Source organism: Pongo abelii, chromosome X (genome assembly GCF_028885655.2).
Source record: "Pongo abelii isolate AG06213 chromosome X, NHGRI_mPonAbe1-v2.0_pri, whole genome shotgun sequence".
Lineage (NCBI taxonomy): Eukaryota > Metazoa > Chordata > Mammalia > Primates > Hominidae > Pongo > Pongo abelii.
Window position 1 is genome coordinate 41,605,965 of NC_072008.2, and position 18,746 is coordinate 41,624,710.

General features: G+C 41.7%; 1 protein-coding gene across 2 annotated transcripts; it reads left to right on the forward strand.

Annotated features, from left to right (window-relative positions):
* The first annotated feature begins 524 nt into the window (after positions 1–524).
* Positions 525–18,460, forward strand: DDX3X (DEAD-box helicase 3 X-linked). 2 transcript variants are annotated; one of them, XM_002831550.5, is made up of 17 exons: positions 525–2,515; positions 5,616–5,673; positions 7,237–7,284; positions 9,731–9,863; positions 10,746–10,904; positions 10,988–11,087; positions 11,467–11,602; positions 11,987–12,072; positions 12,283–12,381; positions 12,492–12,652; positions 13,425–13,569; positions 13,649–13,793; positions 14,471–14,652; positions 14,746–14,863; positions 15,103–15,256; positions 15,563–15,702; positions 15,890–18,460. In XM_002831550.5, the coding sequence occupies exons 1-17, from the start codon at positions 2,471–2,473 to the stop codon at positions 15,967–15,969; spliced, it is 1,989 nt and encodes a 662-aa protein (XP_002831596.2). In that variant the 5' UTR covers positions 525–2,470; the 3' UTR covers positions 15,970–18,460. The 2 variants fall into 2 exon arrangements, with proteins under 2 accessions (XP_002831596.2, XP_009233020.1); XM_009234745.3 differs by having other exon boundaries at positions 15,566–15,702.
* The last annotated feature ends 286 nt before the right edge of the window (positions 18,461–18,746 follow it).

The window sequence follows — 18,746 nt, forward strand, 5'->3', positions numbered from 1 at the left end:
CCCTAATATCATTAAACCTAGTGGCTCTCCAAGGGGCACTGTAGAAATCTGTGTATTTCTGGTTGTCACAATGACTGGCGAGGGCTACTGGCATTTAGTGGGCTGGAGCCAGGCACGCTAGGATGTTCTATGATGCTGGTCAGTCCCATAGAGTGAATAATTGAACCACTGGACACATGTCAGTGAAAAACTAGTTCATTATCATTTAAGCCTAGAACTAACACTGTTTTACATATGAACCCAAAGTATCTTTGCCCAGTTTCCAAATATCCTGAATTTTCCACAAATACAACTACTGTTTCAATTGTAGGAAGATTGTACTGTTTTATTTAAACATTATTAATAGTTCATCATTTTGGAAAATGAGGTTCCTAGTAGCAATGCTGCTCATGGAACTTGAGTTGTGAAATCAACACACCTTTCCAGTTTGCATTTGTGGCTCTACTGGGCACGTATCTTCCCACCAGTTAGTGTAGCTGTGCGGCGGCATTTACATATTATAATACATTGTTTTATTATAATCATTTTGCTTTCGTTTGTTGACAAATCATGTTTTTTGAAATTGTGTTTGTAGGTTTACATAAACAATTTAGGTTTTGTTATTTCAGTATAGGTAAAGGGGGCGTTAGAAAATACTAGTTATGAAAAGGAGTTGGTTCTTTCACAGGGTTATGGAATGCAGCAGACTCCTTTTATAGATGAGCAAATTGAGACCCAAAGCCGTTAAACAACTTGCCCCCGACAGTGTGATATTCTCTCCCTATCTCGTTCGAATTTCCGTCTCGATTTTAAAAATTGAGAAGGGAGAGAAGTTATGTGTATAGTAAATTATGTGATGAGCACGAACTATTTGAATTCTGGCAGCAGAAGACCTTTTGGGGGGGGTGGTGGAAACCACTGCGTTTTATTTAATTCCGTAGGGCTGAGGGTCAGAAGAGAGGGGAAAGCGGTCATAAGAAACTACGGATGCGCGGGCGCCGGCTCAAAGCCGGGAATCCACTAGTAAACACATTCTTCTATTTAAGGGCCTGCGGCACCGAAGCCGGGACTTGGGGTGGCCTGCCTAGGAGGGGGGCCACAGGAAGAAGTTCCTTCGACGGCAGCAACCCGGTTCCTCCCGTTCCTCATTCACCGCAGCGGCCTGACAGTCACCCCGAGCCCAGGCCGGTAACCCCGCTGCAGCCCCTCCGGCAGGCCCAGGTTGCACCGGCTACAAACATTCCCGACACCCTTGGGCCCTAGAAGAGCCGTTCGCCACCCGCGGGGTCCCCGCAACGCCGGTGGTCACCGGCCCTAAGCCGCTGGGCGCCCCGCGGGAGGAAACTAGGGGCAAATGTAGCCCGCATTCCTGCGGAGAGCCGGGGTCCCGGGAGGGCGCGCCAGCGGCGGTTCCGGATCAGCGCGTGACTGTCTCATTGTTCCCTCACCGAGGGGGGCGGGGGCGCGCGCGCACACGTCGGGGGGTTGGCCAGGAGGGGCCATTGTGTGTTTCTAGGCGGCGCCCCCGCTGCCTAGGCAACCGCGCAGGAAGGTGTCCGGCCACCTGCGCGCGCCGCCGCCTCCCCTCCATTTCCCCCCGACTCCCGCCCCGGTCACCATCCTACTCTCCTCCCTCCTCCTTTCCCCTTCCTCCGCTCCCCTCTTTTCCCTCCCCCTCTTCCCCTTCCCTCTGTTCTTTCCTCCTCTTACCCTCCCCCGTCCCGAGCACTCTGTATTCAATCCACCGTTTCCTGCCTCACAAAATGGCCACCGCACGCGACACCTACGGTCACGTGGCCTGCCGCCCTCTCGGTTTCGGGACTCTGCCTAGCTCCGACTTCGGGGAGGCTACACGCGGAAGAGCGAGGGTAGATTAGACCGGAGAAATCCCACCACATCTCCAAGCCCGGGAACTGAGAGAGGAAGAAGAGTGAAGGCCAGTGTTAGGAAAAAAAAAACAAAAACAAAAAAAACGAAAAACTAAAGCTGAGTGCATACAGTTGGAAAGGGGAGCAAATGAATAAGGTTGGAAAGGGTAGCGAAGAAGCCTAGGTTAACATTTTCAGGCCTCTTAGCCGGTGGAAAGCGGGAGACGCAAGTTCTCGCGAGATCTCGAGAACTCCGAGGCTGAGACTAGGGTTTTAGCGGAGAGCACGGGAAGTGTAGCTCGAGAGAACTGGGACACTATTTGGCACCCTAAGCTCCAAGGCAGGACTGCTAGGGGCGACGGGACTAAGTAGGAAATCCCTTGTGGTTAGACCTGAGGGAGCGCGCAGTAGCCGGGCAGAAGTCGCCGCGACAGGGAATTGCAGTGTGAGAGGGAGGGCATACGTTGTACGTGCTGACGTAGCCGGCTTTCCAGCGGGTATATTAGATCCGTGGCCGCGCGGTGCGCTCCAGAGCCGCAGTTCTCCCGTGAGAGGGCCTTCGCGGTGGAACAAACACACTCGCTTAGCAGCGGAAGACTCCGAGTTCTCGGTACTCTTCAGGGATGAGTCATGTGGCAGTGGAAAATGCGCTCGGGCTGGACCAGCAGGTGAGCCGCAAGGACCCCACCGGGCTGGCTGCTGCGTGAATCCCTCCCCTGACCTAACCTGGCTAATGGCGCAGCGCTAACCGGCACCCTTATTTTTAATTTCCTGGGTGCCCCGGGCTGGCGGGTGTGAGTGCCCCGGGGCTATGGAGGGAAAGGAATGTTGGTTGGGGCTGTCGCCCGAGCCCGGTCTCGGCCCGCTGTATTGTCCCCGGGACGAGCACAATGGCGGCTTTTGTGTGTGCGTGCGCAGGCGGGCGGAGGGGGAGGGAGTGTGCGCGCTCTCGCGGGGACGCGCATGCGCGAATCCCGACTGATTAGTGACCCGGGGGGGCTTGCGGGAGTGCGCAGCGCGGCCGGGCGCGACTGGAGGCCCTTTTGGCCTGGAGAGCTTCGGCCTTCACGGCTGGCGCAGCCTGGATTCCCGTCCGGAGGACTCGGCGGCACCCGGTGTTTGCGTGCCTGCGAGCAAGGGGTAGAACGCGGCCCAGGAATGTGGGAGGGGGCGGCCTTCGCTCGGGGTAATGGCGGCGGCCTCTTTTGTGTGGTGCTGGGCGGCGCTGTGGCTCACTCCTGGGAGACGGCGGGTTTCGGGCGGGCGAAGGCCTGGAAAGGAGGATGGAATGGGTTTCTTGTTTTTCCCGGGTTCCTTCCGCAGGCTCTTTCGCTTCAGCCCAGGTTCCGCAGGGTCCGGGGGCCCTGCGCCGCAGCCGGGGAGGCTGCGTTTCCGGAGTGGAAAGTTTTGTGACGCAGAAGATTGGGGAGGAGTGGGGGAGGGGTGGGGGCGGGGAGGGGAGGCAGGAATGGGCCGCTGCGCGCTGGGCTCTGGAGATAGAGGTTGGACGCGGCGGGGAGGTTAGGGAACCAGCGAGGCCCTTTCTCCTCCTTGCTTGCCCCAGATTGTCCCTGTGTGGTGTGTTATCCAGGAGTCCCGCGTTGTTTTTCTGGGGTGGAGGGGTCATCGCGGGTTGTGGGAGTGTCTTCATGTTAGTGACTGTGATCCAGGAATCCGCCATTGGAAAAACACCCGGCTTAGCGGGGAAGTAAAACAGTTTTCTTGTTGACTTGTTGCTGTCTGTGGAGTAGAATTTTGCAATGGGTCCGAGGCCCCCGGGTCTTTTCTCTTAGCCAGAATCCCCTCTTCTAAGGGTTTAGGGGCAGAGGAGAGAAAGATGGGTGATCTGAGAGGAGAAGGTTATGGGCTTTGGTGGCAGGAAGTCTGCATCCCACCGCAACAGTGGCACCAGGCTTCAGATAAGCTCTTGTGTGGGTTATGCGGAGCTTTTAAATAAACTTCTGTCTACTGTGATTAGGGGAGCGTTGATTTCACAAACTCCGGAATAATCCTGAGACGAAGTTTAGTGGCACAAATTAATTGAATACATATTTTAATGTAGTCATTTGTAATATTTTTTAGGAACTGATCTGTTCCTTTGGAAGCATTTTCTACCCGTTAATGAACCAATTATATTAAATCCTCTAATTGCTGACACTTCATATGTTGAATTGAACACAAACACTTTAACCTACCAGCAGCACAGAATATTCCCAGTTTTACCATTTTCCATTTAGCTATAGTGTCCTTTTAAGGATTCTAGGCAGCAGTGAACCTTATTTAAAAAGCAAAATTGTGCTATAACAAGTGCAAAAGGAAAGTTTGTGTTCCTACCGTGCTTTAAAGTATTGACAGTAGCAAGAAAGCGCGGTGGTGTTTTTGCTCATAGAAATTCTGGAAATTAGCTGCCTGAAGTCTTACACTCATTTTTTAAAAGTATAGCATCTGCTTCCAGTTTTCAGTGACTCCATTGATGATGCATGCGGTTTGGCAGTATCATACTGAGCTTTAAACACAAGATTTATAAACATGGTATGTAGTGCATCTTTTGCAAACAGGTTGGCAACGGTACTGTGTGACTTGGTCTTTTGTGGCTTTTTTGAGAAAAACGAAACACTTCGCATATACAGTTTTTTTCCCCCAACTACTTGTGAGTAGTTCCTGGTTATAAAACGTTATGAAGGTAGCACATAACCCTTTTCTAGAATGAAGAGGCTTTTGAGCTACCAGTGTAAGGGGATAGGTAGAAATAGAGATGAAAGGCACTAAGATGTCCTACTCTTTAAGAGCATTGAACGCCAGTTGTGCCATTTATTCAAAGTCATCTTTGAACTTACGTTAAAATGGGGTAAAAACAGGTAACTACTTCAGGCTGGGCTCATGCTTGTAATCCCAATGCTTTGGGAGGCCAAGGCAGGTGGTTCACCTGACCTGAGGTCAGGAGATCAGCCTGGGCAACATGGCGAAACCCCGACTCTACAAAGTACAAAAAGTAGCCTAGCGTGGTGGCGCACCCCTGTAATCCCAGCTACTCGGGGAGGCGGAGGTTGCAGTGAGCCGAGATCACACGACTGAATTCCAGCCTGGATGACAGAGGGAGACTCTGTCTCAAAATAAATAAAAACAAACGAAACAGTCAAACTACTTGAGAGTTGTGCTTAACATGGTGTTCTGTAAGTGGTAGGTATATTGCTATTTTTTTGTTGTTCTTAAGAGTACTACCCGACTAAAAATACTTGGGCAATATTTGGGGATGAAGTATCTAAAGAACAGCGAATTCAAAATTTGTCCTGACATTTTTCAGGTGTGCATTTTAGGTTTAAAATATCAAGTATTACAGAAAGTTGGCGTTGGAAACATTTATAACCGGCACTAAAACGAACCCCTTATCTATTTGACATTGAAGAATAATTTTGAGATTCAGTGTAAGCTTTAGTTTGGTGATTAGGGAGCCTGTGCTATGGAACATGTTAGTGAAAATTTATTTTGAACGAATGAATTAAATTTGGACAGTTTCTACTGAATAGCACAAGCATCTTGGTGTGCCGCCTTCTGTAGTATATACAATAGTAATATTGCATTTGCTTAGAGCATTGCAGACTTGAAAGCATTGTTAGTCACATTCTCATTAAGGGTTGGTATCAGCCCTGTGAGGTGGACTGGGCAACTACTTGAATGCAGTACTAGCAAATGCTAGAGGGCAGGACTAGTTTTCTCTTAATGTAGTATTTGAGCACATGGGGTGCTAACCATCTCACTCTCTTCTAGTTTGCTGGCCTAGACCTGAACTCTTCAGATAATCAGAGTGGAGGAAGTACAGCCAGCAGTAAGTAAAACATCTTATGGATTTATTGAATATTAGAGCTTAACATCTTAAGATTTCATTGGGCTTATTTAAAATTTAAGAAATTTGCCTTTCAATTTTTACTGCTTAAAGAATTACGTAGTCTTTGTGTTATAGAATTATGTAGTACTTACTGATCAGTCTAAAGCATCGTTGCCTTTTTTTTTTTTTTTTCCCTCTGAGATGGAGCTTTGCTCTTGTTGCCCAGGTTGGAGTGCAGTGGTGTGATCTCGGCTCACCGCAGTCTCTGCCTCCGGGTTCAAGCGATTCTCCTGCCTCAGCCTCCCGGGTAGCTGTGCCTTTCTGATAATAAAACATCAATGACTAGCTGGATCTCTTGCGTAAAAGCAGCTAATCATTGGAAAGAACCTTATTATATCAAATTATCTCTAGAAGAGTTTTTGTCCGTTATAAATCCTGAGCCCAGTTTAGAGGTGATGGGAATGTGTCCCTGTTAACTGACTATATTTATTAAATTGAATTAAGGGAATATGCATTTCATTGGTTATAGCTACTCCTTTCTCCTGAAGAACAGAAGACTATACTGAATTTTGGGTTGGTGGTTAGGATAGGTTTTCAAATGTGTCATTTCTTTTAAAAAGGCATTAGAAAAGTTGCTTTTTTTCTTCTAAGGGGGGTTATTTAGAGACTTGTTAGAGGTTAGTGTTAAGGTAGGGGATCTTGGTGGTTTTTATAAGGGCAATAGACCCTTATTTTTAGCTCAGATCTCTTCCTACTTATTAAAACAAAAGTGAGTATGGGCTATGATGTGTCCTCATTTTTAGGCAAGAACAGCTTCACTGGGCACAAAATTACTTCGTGTTTGCTTTAACTTTCACCTTATTTGTCATGCTAAGAATCTTTTAGGAAGTGATTGTCCTAATAGAGATTTTTAAAAATGTTTAATTCAGTCTAGAAGTGAAAAAAATGACACGTTTATTAGTTATAAAGCAAATTTATTTGGGTTTATATTATTTGCTTTTTTTGCTTATCCATATTCTAGGCTGTACTCCTGCTCGCATACAGATCAACTGTCAACTTTCCTTAAACTCAGCAAGCCCCAAATTAAAACCTGCAATTCCTTGAAATTAACTCCCTTTTGCAGCTTTTCCTTGTATATTTATTGTATGTTTTGCAACTTACTGGCATAGAAACAAAAGATTGTGAGATATATTACATGAGTAATCTTAAATTGTTACAGTAATACTTAATGCTTTTATTGACAGTTCTCTTAAATCTAGCAGGCCTTTAAAAAAATCACATTAAATGACCACTGGTGGCTGAATGTGCTCAATTTGTGGATTTCAACTATTAGGTTCCAAATCAGCTTTTTTTTTATCAAACTCCTTTCAGAGTTCTCCTTATGAAACAGTAACCCATTTAAAATTAGATTCTTATTTTTCCCCCCTCTCAATGTCCAGGTAAGTAATCAGATTGGAAGGCTGGAGATTTTAATTTCCCAGAACCATTTTTTAGTAACAGAAATTTAAATGTAAGGTTTTTTGGCATTTAATTAATTATATATATGTATATATTTTTTTTTAGAAGGGCGCTATATTCCTCCTCATTTAAGGAACCGAGAAGCTACTAAAGGTAGGTCCTCACAAGTAACTTCATAGGTCTATTTTTTGCCTCCTTTAGAAGTTAGTAAAGCCTAAGGAAAACGAGGTATTTGGGGGAAGTCTAAACATCGTGTTGTTCTTCTATGCTTCTGTCAGCCTTGGTTCAAATATTACAGCTTAATAATTTTGGAAGAACTCATCTAACGTTACACAGTGGGAAATTCGGCATTCCTGTGTCAAACTGTTCTGACGCCAAGGGCATGGTTTTGTACAGTTTCACTAGTCTTGTGCTGAATCTGTTTGTAATCATTCACAGCATGGTTTTAGTTTGGAAGAGGTGGGTGCCCTACCGTGTAAACCAAGCTGTATAATAACAACCTGGTTATTTCTGTCTTGGCAAAGTTGCCAGAAATGAAGATGGGCTTATCGGAGAATAGTTAACAAGTTACAGTGTTGGAAGTGATTCTCTGGTTTCATCTCCTTGCCTTGCTGCTTTTGAAGGTTTTGTCCAAAATGTATTACAATATCTGGTGTCTTTTCTCATTGTAATTGTAATGTAGTGATAGATAACAGCTAGTATATGTTTCATATTATGAGACAGCTGTTCGGGTGCTTTATATTCTGTAAAATAGACCAGCCAAAATTTGGAGGAAAAGGGAAAGTCAGGAAAACCAACGATGAGGAGGGAAGATACTGTATAAAGAAGGCAGATAGGAAGAGTGGAGAGTCCATAGGGGAGCACATGGTTTGCTGCTGTTCCTCCATCTCCATATGTAGTCTGTATTACCTTCACTATCCTGGCAATGCATGGATATAATAATCTGTATTATTTCTACCAGAAGATCACTTTGGCATTATATATATATGTATATATATATATATATTTTTTTTTTTTTTTTTGAGATGGAGCCTCGCTCTGCTGCTGAGGCTGGAGTGCAGTGGCGCGGGCTCACTGCAACCTCTGCCTCCTGGGTTCAAGTGACTCTCCTGCCTCAGCCTCCCAAGTAGCTGGGGTCACAGGCATGCGCCACCATGCCCGGCTAATTTTTGTATATTTAGTAGAGACAGGGTTTTGCCTTGTTGCCCAGGCTGGTCTCGAACTCCTGACCTCAAGTGATTCAGCCTCCCAAAGTGCTGGGATTACAGGCGTGAGCCACCATGCTTGGCTGGCATTATATTCTTTTTAGGGGAGGTTACTTTGGAATTTGTCTTTATCGTCATGGATTTTCTCAATATTTCTGGTATACTAGCTAGAATTGACCCTCGTGTATATGGCAGTATCATAGAGGTTTTACAGCTGGAAGAGATCTGGCAATCTAACTTAACTCTTTCTTGCTAGCAAAGGCTGTTGGTCACCTGACTGGCCTAACGGTAGGAGGTAGAAGGCAAAAGGAAAGTAACTGAATTCAGAAGCTGTTTCTGACTATTTAATAAGATGTTGCTGAAGCTAGTTAAACCCTCTACTTGTCTTTAAACCCTCTACCTGTCTTTGGGCTAATTTACATGTTTGTCATCCCCTTACCTGGATACTTACAGCTGTACCCAGGAAGCTTGTCTATACTGAGAATATATAGTGATGAGGGTTTTTCTTTTTCCCAGGTATTCCTGATTGTCATCAAGCTTATAGTAGATGAACCACTAAAATAATAGTATAATTTGACATTAGTGTTCTTGTACTTTATACTATTGAAACTGAAAAATACTGTATTAAATCAAGTAATCTGACAGTCTAAGAATGTTCTAAATGAATACCACCTCCAAGAAACATGGAAACAATGGTGACTGTTTTTCCTAGTAAACTCATTCACACCTATAAAATGAATGGAAATGAAATTGTTATGGTCACACAACATCATAATGTGTTACAGGCAAAGCTGTTGACCACTTAGAGGTAGTATTCATTCAGAAACATTCTTAGACTGTCAGATTGCTTGATCTAGTGTAATTTTTTTTTTGAGACAAGGGTGTTTCACTCTTGTTTCCCGTGCTGGAGTGCAGTGTTGCAATCTTGGCTCACCGCAACCTCAGCCTCCCGGGTTCAAGTGATTCTCATGCCTCAGCCTCCTGAGTAGCTGGGATTACAGACATGGGCCACCACGCCCAGCTAATTTTGTATATTTAGTAGAGACGGGGTTTCTCCATGTTGGTCAGGCTAGTCTCGAACTCCTGATCTCAGGTGACCTGCCCGCCTTGGCCTCCCAAAGTGCTGGGATTACAGGCATGAGCCCCCATGCCTGGCCAGTGGACAGTATTTTCTAGTGGGGAGAATTAAAGAAAAACTTTGTCCTGGTGTAAACCAGCTTTTAAATCTTGGTTCTCTTACAGTGCCGTGGTAGGAATACCTTGAGATTGAACCTCAAGTGCACAGAGATAAGATAGTCAGTGGAGGCTTTCAAATTCAGAAAGATTGATAATACCTTAACATGGTTCCTATTTCTAATTAATAATAAAATGTATTTGTGCTTTTTTAATCGAAGGTTTCTACGATAAAGACAGTTCAGGGTGGAGTTCTAGCAAAGATAAGGATGCGTATAGCAGTTTTGGATCTCGTAGTGATTCAAGAGGGAAGTCTAGCTTCTTCAGTGATCGTGGAAGTGGATCAAGGGGAAGGTAAGTGATTTCTTGTCTTATCACCTTACGTGTATGTATAATAACAGTTTAATAAGTCGTTATCCTGACCACCTGTTTGGATGTTAAGCATTATGTCTGTTTGGTCATTGTATTTTCTTAGCCGTAAGAGGCTTTTACTAAATTGAACCTGTTACGTAGAAATTAGATGAAAATAGGAATATGCTCATTGGCATAATGAAATGAGTTATTCTATTTCTCGAGTTTTATATGTTCTACTTAAAAGAGTAAGTTCATCTAGTGAATGGCCTAATTTGGTTGGGATTTTTGTGGACTCTATAACAATTTCTAAACACCTTGTATTTTTGATTACACAAGTGTGGTGAACTGACCCCACGTGCCTAATAGCTGTGGTTAGTCCTGTGTCCTGATTTTTCGCAAACAGGCCTAAAACTCTTAAAAACATCTTAGTTCAGGTAAGGATTATTTTCTACCTTTTATCCAAAATCTGTCACACAGGTGAATTGTTCTTTAAGTGACATCCTAGTATAACTAGGACGATTGATATTTGGTATGCTATTTTCTTCTTTTCCCTACCATTAAATATATTTGGATAAGCACTTCAAATGAAGGTTGTGAGCTGTGTGGCGATTTCAAATAAAATCCTTATTCTTAATTTTGGCATCTGTGAGGCCTTTTAGGCTATACAACTTTATAGAAATGTAAAGATTACTGATTTTAGAAAATGAGGTTATGTAAATGATGCTGGTTAGAGAGCCTTATTTGTCAAGTAACTCAGAATTGGATTGTTGACATCCTTATGGTTAGCCATAACTTAAGTCTCCAGATACAGTTCTAGAGTAGGGATAAGAATCTGATAATGGTTAAATGATATGATTCTGATTAATTGCTTGTGCTGTTCAGGTTTGATGATCGTGGACGGAGTGATTACGACGGCATTGGCAGCCGTGGTGACAGAAGTGGCTTTGGCAAATTTGAACGTGGTGGAAACAGTCGCTGGTGTGACAAATCAGATGAAGATGATTGGTCAAAACCACTCCCACCAAGTGAACGCTTGGAACAGTAAGTTTTTGAAGTGTATGTTACTTGTGATGAAGCCTTACTAGCTAGTATAACAAATGAACTTATCCATCTTTTGATTTGAGGGAACTCTTTTCTGGAGGCAACACTGGGATTAATTTTGAGAAATATGATGACATTCCAGTTGAGGCAACAGGCAACAACTGTCCTCCACATATTGAAAGTGTAAGTATTTTTGCTTGACTATTTAAGACACAGAGAGGTTAAATGTTTTCATGGTACATTAGAATGTGAGGTGGGCTTCATAAAGTCATGTAGACCAGAGCCTTCATAGATTTGTGGAAAAGGAGAAGTTGAGTTCAGTGTCACCATTATGAATAATTTATTACCTAAAATAGAAAATGGGTCAAACATAGGAACAACCCAGAGTCTTCTCCAATGTGCAGTAAGCCTGGGGGTTGGTTTTTCTCAAAGTATAATGTGGTAATTTTACTTAAACTATGAACTGAGTTACAAATCAGCTGTTGGTTGGTTGTTTCCATTATTAGTATAAAACAGAAGTAGCTCTAGATAGCGTTTCTAACCCCATTGAATTTCTTAACAGTTCAGTGATGTTGAGATGGGAGAAATTATCATGGGAAACATTGAGCTTACTCGTTATACTCGCCCAACTCCAGTGCAAAAGCATGCTATTCCTATTATCAAAGAGAAAAGAGACTTGATGGCTTGTGCCCAAACAGGTAAGCTCAGCTCATAAGAGTAAAACATTACCATATTTCTTCTGTAAAGGACTAGACAATAAAATATTTTATTTTTTATGGGTCATGCAGTTTTGCAGCTGCTCAGCGCTGCTATTGGACTGTGAAAGAAGCCATAGATGATACATAAATTATTGGTTACGGCTGTATTCTATAAGAGCTTTATTTATAAAAATATGCTTTATTTACAAAAATAGTCTCAGTTTGCCGACTCCTCTTAGAGGTGGAGCAGAGAAGCCACTTTGGAAAATTTAAGCATAAACTAAAAGTACTAATTACTAGTAATAGGGTAGTTAAAAAACACTGTCGTCTACCAATGTCTGTTTAAAAGTAATGAGCAGGATTTGTTTGTTTGTTTTTGAACAGGGTCTGGAAAAACTGCAGCATTTCTGTTGCCCATCTTGAGTCAGATTTATTCAGATGGTCCAGGCGAGGCTTTGAGGGCCATGAAGGTAGATGTTTCTTTATAAAATGAGAAATTATTGTAGAACTTTGTAGGTGGCCATTGAGAGGGCTTTCTAAATGATGCTAAGACTTAAGTAGAATGAAAACCAGTTTTCAAGTGTAATCTGTAATCTATAAATTACAAAAGGGAATTATGTTGTGATGAACTTTTCAAACAGGGTAGGTAGAGTTAACTTAAAAATTAACCTATTTCTTAGGAAAATGGAAGGTATGGGCGCCGCAAACAATACCCAATCTCCTTGGTATTAGCACCAACGAGAGAGTTGGCAGTACAGATCTACGAGGAAGCCAGAAAAGTAAGTATGAGTTCCAGTGATTATTAACTTTTTCATTGATTCTAATTAAATGTTTTATGAACATGTAAAAATTTTGACCTTGAAGTTCATAACATTTTTTTTGCTTATAGTTTTCATACCGATCTAGAGTTCGTCCTTGCGTGGTTTATGGTGGTGCCGATATTGGTCAGCAGATTCGAGACTTGGAACGTGGATGCCATTTGTTAGTAGCCACTCCAGGACGTCTAGTGGATATGATGGAAAGAGGAAAGATTGGATTAGACTTTTGCAAGTATGTTTTATTTTTTGTTTTTTTGTTTTGTTTTGTTTTGTTTGTTTGTTTTTGGCAGAGTTTCGCTCTTGTTGCCCAGGCTGGAGTGCCATGGTGCGATCTCGGCTCACCACAACCTCTGCCTCCTGGGTTCAAGCGATTCTCCTGCCTCAGCCTCCCAAGTAGCTGGGATTACAGGCATGTGCCACCACGCCTGGCTAATTTTTGTATTTTTAGTAGAGACAGGGTTTCTCCATGTTGGTCAGGCTGGTCTCGAACTCCCGACCTCAGGTGATCCGCCTGCCTTGGCCTCCCAAAGTGCTGGGATTACGGGCGTGAGCCATCGCGCCCGGCCAGGTATGTTAATTTTTAAATGTATGGTATGCAGTATTAAAGTTACTGCCCATTAGTTTTGTGGTGGTGTTAATATTGTCTAAATGTTAAGGCTGAGAAGTGATGTATTTCAGACATCTAACTTTTACAAAAAGCTTGTTCATTGTAATTTTAATGTTGAAAAATCAGTAACATCTTGGTTGAGGCATACAATGATTAGCTCATGGGACAGTCAACTAGGATGGGCTAATTTGACTGTGTAATCTTCAATGACTTATGTAGTGGCAAGAATCCTGTGCTGTGTCTGTAAAATTATGCAGTGTGAGGCACCACCTTAATGAATATATAATTGTAATAACTTATACAATTGTAATTGTAATTATACTAACAGCCATACTAAAACCATCTTGATTTCTCCTCAAATTCTAAACTCAGGCTTGTTTTTTTTATGACATGACAGATATTTGGTGTTAGATGAAGCTGATCGGATGTTGGATATGGGGTTTGAACCTCAGATTCGTAGAATAGTTGAACAAGATACTATGCCTCCAAAGGGTGTCCGCCACACTATGATGTTTAGTGCTACTTTCCCTAAGGAAATACAGGTACTGTTTGATGTTGCAAATTTTATTTGTTTAGAAATTTGTTTATCTCAGGTAATAATAAAAATTTTTTTTCTTTCAGATGCTGGCTCGTGATTTCTTAGATGAATATATCTTCTTGGCTGTAGGAAGAGTTGGCTCTACCTCTGAAAACATCACACAGAAAGTAGTTTGGGTGGAAGAATCAGACAAACGGTCATTTCTGCTTGACCTCCTAAATGCAACAGGTAACATTATGAATTTTTTATTTTTTTAGACATGGGGGATTCTCTTTGTTGTCCAGGCTGGAGTGCAAGGGTTATTCACAGGCGCGATCCCATTACTGATCAGCATGGGAGTATTTGACCTGCTCTCTTTCTGACCTGGGCCTGTTCACCCCTCCTTAGGCAACGTGGTGCTCCCTTGCTTCCGGGAGGTTATCGTGTCGATGCCAGACTTAGTGTGGACACCTGATACGCATAGTACACTACAGCCCAGAACTCCTAGACTTAGACAGTCCTCCTGCCTCAGCCTCCAGAGTAGCTGGGACTATAGGCACGCACCACTGCACCGAGCTAAAATTATGAATAATTTAAGTGCTCTGGTAATAACCCATGTGGGCTGGGTGCAGTGGTACAGTGCATGTAGTCCCAGCTACTTGGCAGGCTGAGGCTGTAGTATGCCATGATTGCACCTGTGAATGGCCAGTGCACTCCCAGCCTGGGCAATTTAGTGAGACCCCCATCTCTTAAATGTATTTGAATTACCTTTATTACTTTTCCTCCTCAATTCAAAACATGCTGTTAAAAGCCCGTTTTTAAGAAGATACATAAGTATTTTAATTGACACATTAAAATTGTGCATACATAAGTGCAAAGAAACTAAGCCATGTTAGTGACAAAAACCTGTAATTTTTCAACGACAGGCAAGGATTCACTGACCTTAGTGTTTGTGGAGACCAAAAAGGGTGCAGATTCTCTGGAGGATTTCTTGTACCATGAAGGATACGCATGTACCAGTATCCATGGAGACCGTTCTCAGAGGGATAGAGAAGAGGCCCTTCACCAGTTCCGCTCAGGAAAAAGCCCAATTCTAGTGGCTACAGCAGTATGTATAAACATCTTTCTTTTATTCAAGTTGAGCGTGTTCAAGTATTTGTTTTCTTTTAAGTGGCCATATCTCATAAAAGTTATTTTCCAGGTAGCAGCAAGAGGACTGGACATTTCAAATGTGAAACATGTTATCAATTTTGACTTGCCAAGTGATATTGAAGAATATGTACATCGTATTGGTCGTACAGGACGTGTAGGAAACCTTGGTAAGTATTTGATTACTTGATGGTTTTGTTGTTTTTTGCTGTGATGTGTGCAGGAAAGAACTTGCTAGGATCTAAAATACATTTTTAACAATGAAAGTGACCAAAAAGATTTTGCTCAAAGCACTTGTTTAATTATTACATTGTAATATTTTAAATATTTCTACGTAGGAAAGTAAGAAGAGTAGCAAGTTACTTTATGGAAGACCTTTGTTTATATACTTTTTTGGGAACTCTTTTAGGCCTGGCAACCTCATTCTTTAACGAGAGGAACATAAATATTACTAAGGATTTGTTGGATCTTCTTGTTGAAGCTAAACAAGAAGTGCCGTCTTGGTTAGAAAACATGGCTTATGAACACCACTACAAGGGTAGCAGTCGTGGACGTTCTAAGAGGTGAGGTATAGATGGTATATAATGAGGGGAATGGGTGTTCACTTATAGTTCCTAGTGTTTCCTCTGCATGCATAACGTCCAGGGTTAACTTTACAGTATTTGAAAAGCTTAATCATCTTAGGCTTCCTAGATTCTTTGGTAAGGGGTTGTATTAGAATGGGTGACACTCTATTGGGGAAAATATGGCTGGATGGGGAATTGTTTGAATGGAAAAATTAGAAATTGGTCATTGGGAAGTATGTAAGAGTTAGGTTACTTTAGTGGAATTTCATCTTCATGTGAACCAACATAATTTTTTTCTTATAGTAGCAGATTTAGTGGAGGGTTTGGTGCCAGAGACTACCGACAAAGTAGCGGTGCCAGCAGTTCCAGCTTCAGTAGCAGCCGCGCAAGCAGCAGCCGCAGTGGTGGAGGTGGCCACGGTAGCAGCAGAGGATTCGGTGGAGGTAGTGTTAATCTGTAACTTCATAGCTTTGGGAAGGGTTTTTTCCTTTTAGTCATCTTTTTCAAAGCCTAATTAAACAATTTAAGTTCAGCACTATAGAAACTTGATGGCAGATTACTTAAGGGAAGGATTGTATTTAATGATGGATAACTTCATTAATTTATCTCTCTTTTTAAATCTCTCATTAGGTGGCTATGGAGGCTTTTACAACAGTGATGGATATGGAGGAAATTATAACTCCCAGGGGGTTGACTGGTGGGGTAACTGAGCCTGCTTTGCAGTAGGTCACCCTGCCAAACAAGCTAATATGGAAACCACATGTAACTTAGCCAGACTATACCTTGTGTAGCTTCAAGAACTCGCAGTACATTACCAGCTGTGATTCTCCACTGAAATTTTTTTTTTAAGGGAGCTCAAGGTCACAAGAAGAAATGAAAGGAACAATCAGCAGCCCTGTTCAGAAGGTGGTTTGAAGACTTCATTGCTGTAGTTTGGATTAACTCCCCTCCCGCCTACCCCCATCCCAAACTGCATTTATAATTTTGTGACTGAGGATCATTTGTTTGTTAATGTACTGTGCCTTTAACTTTAGACAACTTTTTATTTTGATGTCCTGTTGGCTCAGTAATGCTCAAGATACCAATTGTTTTGACAAAATAAATTTACTGAACTTGGGCTAAAATCAAACCTTGGCACACAGGTGTGATACAACTTAACAGGAATCATCGATTCATCCATAAATAATATAAGGAAAAACTTATGCGGTAGCCTGCATTAGGGCTTTTTGATACTTGCAGATTGGGGGAAAACAACAAATGTCTTGAAGCATATTAATGGAATTAGTTTCTAATGTGGCAAACTGTATTAAGTTAAAGTTCTGATTTGCTCACTCTATCCTGGATAGGTATTTAGAACCTGATAGTCTTTAAGCCATTCCAGTCATGATGAGGTGATGTATGAATACATGCATACATTCAAAGCACTGTTTTCAAAGTTAATGCAAGTAAATACAGCAATTCCTCTTTCAATGTTTAGGCAGATCATTATGAGCTAGCCAAATGTGGGCATACTATTCCAGGGAAAGTTTAAAGGTCTGATAACTTGAAATAGGTTTTTAGGAGAATTCATCTACTTAGACTTTTTAAATGCCTGCCATAAATGAAATTGAAATGGTAGAATGGCTGACCACAGCAATGACCAGCCCTCATTAGGGCCCTGGATGATTTTTGGTTTAATAACGCATGCTAGTGTTGATGTTTTTTGGTCAAGAGGGTATGAACAGGAAGAATTAAATGCAGCAGGCTTTATTTTAAATGCCGATTCACATTACTCTGTTCAAGCTGCGTTGAGATGTTAAACTGGCTTACTATAGACTTCGTAAAAATGGCTCCAGAAGAGTAACAAACTGAAATCTTTGAGATCACACAGGTTGGAAATATGTACATAACTGCACAAGGTGTCAATTCTGCTCTACAGTGCAGTTTTAGTCAGTTTTAGTTGCATAGGTTTCCATTGTATTTATAGTCTGTTTATGCTAAATCTGGCCAAAGATGAGCATTGTCCACCACTAAAATGCCTCTGCCACTTTGAATTCTGTGCTAATTTTGTGGCCAGAATACGGTGATCAAAACGCTCCATCTTTTTACAGTGGCATAGGAAGACGGCAAAAATTTCCTAAAGTGCAATAGATTTTCAAGTGTATTGTGCCTTGTTCTAAAACTTTTATTAAGTAGGTGCACTTGACAGTATTGAGGTCATTTGTTATGGTGCTATTTCAATTAGTCTAGGTTTAGGCCCTTGTACATTTTGCCCATAACTTTTTACAAAGTACTTCTTTTATTGCACATTCAGAGAATTTTATATATATGTCTTGTGTGCGTGTCCTTAAACTTCCAATCTTACTTTGTCTCTTGGAGATTGTTGAACGCAGCTTGTCTAGGAAGGGGATGGGACTAGATTCTAAAATTTATTTGGGACCATGGGAATGATAGTTGGGAAGAAAACTATTTGCACACGACAGATTTCTAGATACTTTTTGCTGCTAGTTTTATGTAATATTTATTGAACATTTTGACAAATATTTATTTTTGTAAGCCTAAAAGTGATTCTTTGAAAGTTTAAAGAAACTTGACCAAAAGACAGTACAAAAACACTGGCACTTGAATGTTGAATGTCACCGTATGCGTGAAATTATATATTTCGGGGTAGTGTGAGCTTTTAATGTTAAGTCATATTAAACTCTTAAGTCAAATTAAGCAGACCCGGCGTTGGCAGTGTAGCCATAACTTTCTGATGTTAGTAAAAACAAAATTGGCGACTTGAAATTAAATCATGCCAAGGTTTTGATACACTTGTCTTAAGATATTAATGAAACACTTCAAAACACTGATGTGAAGTGTCCAGATTCTCAGATGTTTGTTGTGTGAATTTTGTTTAGTTGTGTGTTTTTTTTTTTTGTTTTTTTTTTTTTCAGTGAATGTCTGGCACATTGCAATCCTCAAACATGTGGTTATCTTTGTTGTATTGGCATAATCAGTGACTTGTACATTCAGCAATAGCAATTGAGCAAGTTTTATCAGCAAGCAATATTTTCAGTTAATAAGGTTTCAAAAATCATGTAAGGATTTAAACTTGCTGAATGTAAAGATTGAACCTCAAGTCACTGTAGCTTTAGTAATTGCTTATTGTATTAGTTTAGATGCTAGCACTGCATGTGCTGTGCATATTCTGATTTTATTAAAATAAAAAGTTGAACTGCACAGTCTCCTTTGTTGTTGTCAATTGTGGTTTATTTTCAGAGGTGAAAATAAAGTTGTGCTCTTGCCTGAAAAATTGTAAAATGTTATTTTTTGCTTGTCATCCAGTGCTATTTTTTGAGATGCCTCTTGGATACAGAATGACTCTCATACCATAAGTATTTGCAATGAAAGATGAAGATGGTATTAGTTTGAAATACAGTGAAACAGGGTTTTTGTAATAGATGGAAATCTAAAAGGCCCTTACTGATATACAGCATGTATTAGAAATCGGCTTATACTTTCAACA